Source organism: Histoplasma capsulatum, genomic scaffold (assembly GCF_000149585.1).
Source record: "Histoplasma capsulatum NAm1 scaffold_4 genomic scaffold, whole genome shotgun sequence".
Lineage (NCBI taxonomy): Eukaryota > Fungi > Ascomycota > Eurotiomycetes > Onygenales > Ajellomycetaceae > Histoplasma > Histoplasma mississippiense.
This window is the reverse complement of record NW_001813979.1, coordinates 1,532,931-1,535,801: the sequence shown is the minus strand read 5'-3', so window position 1 is coordinate 1,535,801 and position 2,871 is coordinate 1,532,931. Positions and strand designations below refer to the sequence as shown.

Sequence of the window (2,871 nt, the reverse complement as noted above, 5' to 3'; positions counted from 1 at the left end):
AGATCCTCCGTGTTTGACTGATGGAGTTCTGACTGTAAGACTCGTAAGGCTTAGTATGATTCAACTTGGAGTTGAGAGGACGGCTTACTATTAATTTCGCAATTCCAAGGCAGAGCTGCTCAAATAGAGGCGTGGCACTCTTGTCTGCCCGGATCAAGAAGCCCCAGTAGTTGCTCGCTGGCTTGTGTGGGGAAGACATGTTGATATTGAAGAAGCGGTTTCCCTGAGGCAGATTCTTTCAGAAACGATAGTCAAGCCTATATATATCCATTCCATTGGTCTCCAACACGGCTATGCCCGAGATACTTAGGCAGATAAGCGTTCACTCGGGTTTGAAGTTTTGGTATGTTTTGGGTCAGTAAGATCGGGTGCCAACTGGCGCCGTATGGCTTGTGGGATGCTTAGTTATTGCGGAGTAAAGGGCGCCAAACAGAAGGATAATTCCGTCATGGCGCAACGACGGCTTAACGGGAAGCTGTGGTATAAGGGGGAAAGCGAATATTTATCATTCCCGCCGCAGCGTCGCAGATGTGACGTTGTTGCTGAACTGAGGCGCTGCCGTCGCTGATAATAGATTGGAGTAACGTGGAGATATATTACCCGTGGTGCAGGCCCTGGCGTGAGTGCTTGCAGAAACCAATGGAGACGCTGCAGGATGCCGCCTAAGCACCAACCAAGCCGCTTTTATTATTTAATATTCCTGTTAAACAGTGCCCAATACGTTCCCTGACCGCACATCTCGATCAATGGCCCCACATGCCCATCGCCATATCGTTTCTTCTTTGTAACTCACTGGCGTCATGCACCCGGGTCAGATGTGAAGGTCACCGAGATCGAAATATCCAACATATCCCGTGTTTTCATACGTCAAGGGAGACCTAACAAAAGCGTGATTGTCGTGTCATCGACTCATCGCTGAACTCGCCAGCTTACCTTGCCAGCACACTTGATCCCTGTGGGCGCTAACCAAACTTAGCTCCCGTATTTCGCCATGGATGCCTTGACTTGGACTGTTTTTGACGCCAACCTTCCAAGGTCGTTACGGTGTGGTCACGAGATCACATGGCGAGGTTTGTGCCTGGCAGAGGCCGAGACGCAAGACATCGCGAGAGGGCGAAGCAAGCAGGGGCAGGAAACTTCGTGAGGCGGAGGTGATATCATAGGTTGAGGATTTCGGAGTCGCTGAGCATATTTTACAGGGTAAGGCGCCCGGAACATATCACGCCATAATCGAACAGCCCAAAGATGACTTTACCACCTGCTTATTTTTAACTAAACAACACATTGAAAAAGAAAACTGCTTCCTATTCTCTGAATTCGACAGGTGCAGAGCGGAAACGTAAAGTAACATACAATGTAAAATAAATTCAAAGGAAACATAGAAGATATATAATGGATAATTTCATATACAAGCAATGACAATTTGCGCCCGTCCCCTAACGCCTTACTTTAAAAATATAGACTCCTTGGTATTCATTCTCTCAAGGGTCTAGAATTGAAAACTCAAAAGGATCCAGTTATTGAATCGCTGACAAAACCCCCCATGCACTTACGCTCGAATGCAGAGCATGTACCAAATCGATTCGACGGCAACATAACGCATTCATCAATATCTCCTCCGAGTTGGCTCTGGGCTTGGGCTGCGGGTTACACTCCGTTCATCACGCCCTCTCATCTTCAGCCACTTCTTCGTCGAGAGCTCGAGCTCTCTCTCCAGCTCAGGACTGGGTTCCTTCCGATGGATGAAATTGCAGAACCCTCCGCGAACACACCCTTCTCCACTATTCAGCCGACAACATGCTTCTCGGAAATCGGTGACTGGGGATAGCTCGCAGTATATGGGTCGCGCCGCATACCATCGAGAATTCAGCGCATCGCAGGCCTGCTGCGCTGAGTCTTCGTATTTAAATCGAGCATACACGTTTCCGATTAGGTCTGATATTTTGCGAAAAACAAAATTGCAGTTATTAGCACAATCCATGGAAAATCCAGCGTGGGCCAAAAAAGCTTACGGTCATTGTTATTATCGCACACTACGACCTCTTCAAGTTCGCCATATTTGCACATTTCACACCAGAAATCTTCATAGAAGGCATCGAAGTGGTTTTGCAGCTGGCTCGGGTTCATTTTATTCTTGGTGTCATATGCCGGGTTTTGGTACAGATTTGGCAGGAGGATCGTCTGCGAGTATGAAGGCTTTACGTGCTTTCGCGAACACCGATCACCATGGCGGCAGGCACCGATTTTGTAGTAGAAAGAGCAGTTGACCTGTATTTTTGGTTTTTTGGGATGTCAGAACTGTTTGCTCAGGGTTCTACTACTGGTTGCGGAAGTAGACTGAATAATTTTGAAAAAGAGGTCACTCACCTTGTCCTGCTCAGTTCCAAAGATTGAAGCGAGATAGTTCGCCATAGTTGATGATTTTATAAGAAGGATGTATGGTCTGAATGTAGCAGCAACAAGCAAATGGTGCGCGATTGCGAGTTTGTTGAGGTTCTTGATTGATATGAAGCCGTTGTGATGGTCAAATTCGGAGACTTTTTTGCCATCGTGATTATTAATACGAAGCTAGCCACAAGCTAGTTAGCACAGTTTCTCCATCCGAGCTAAATTGCACCATCGCCCCTCTCGCTGGAAACCACCAATTCATAGAATATGCTATCTTTTTTTGGTATTTTATAGCCCTATTGGCTTTTTATTAATAAGATATGTTGGTACTCCGTACAGACTAGGTGCACTAGCAAAAAAAGAGAGGTTTCGTTGAACACGCGAAGCAAACCATTAACCGTTCCATGCAACCCATCATTGATAATTACTCATCCAGCCCATTGCCAGGACAAAAAGAAAGGAAAAGAAGAAAAAGGAACAATA

The 2,871-nt window shown here is 46.4% G+C and overlaps 2 protein-coding genes across 2 annotated transcripts; one reads left to right on the top strand and one right to left on the bottom strand.

The window, feature by feature from the left end:
• Positions 1–991: 991 nt before the first annotated feature.
• HCAG_04464 (predicted protein) lies at positions 992–1,343 on the top strand (the record flags this gene model as incomplete). Its single annotated transcript, XM_001540574.1, has 2 exons — positions 992–1,140; positions 1,325–1,343. 2 exons carry the CDS (start codon positions 992–994, stop codon positions 1,341–1,343), a joined length of 168 nt encoding a protein of 55 aa, XP_001540624.1.
• Positions 1,344–1,606: 263 nt separating this feature from the next.
• HCAG_04463 (splicing factor U2AF 35 kDa subunit) lies at positions 1,607–2,806 on the bottom strand (the record flags this gene model as incomplete). The annotated part of the gene is made up of 4 exons (XM_001540573.1): positions 1,607–1,935; positions 2,013–2,268; positions 2,368–2,568; positions 2,780–2,806. The coding sequence occupies 4 exons, from the start codon at positions 2,804–2,806 to the stop codon at positions 1,607–1,609; spliced, it is 813 nt and encodes a 270-aa protein (XP_001540623.1).
• Between the last annotated feature and the right edge of the window lie 65 nt (positions 2,807–2,871).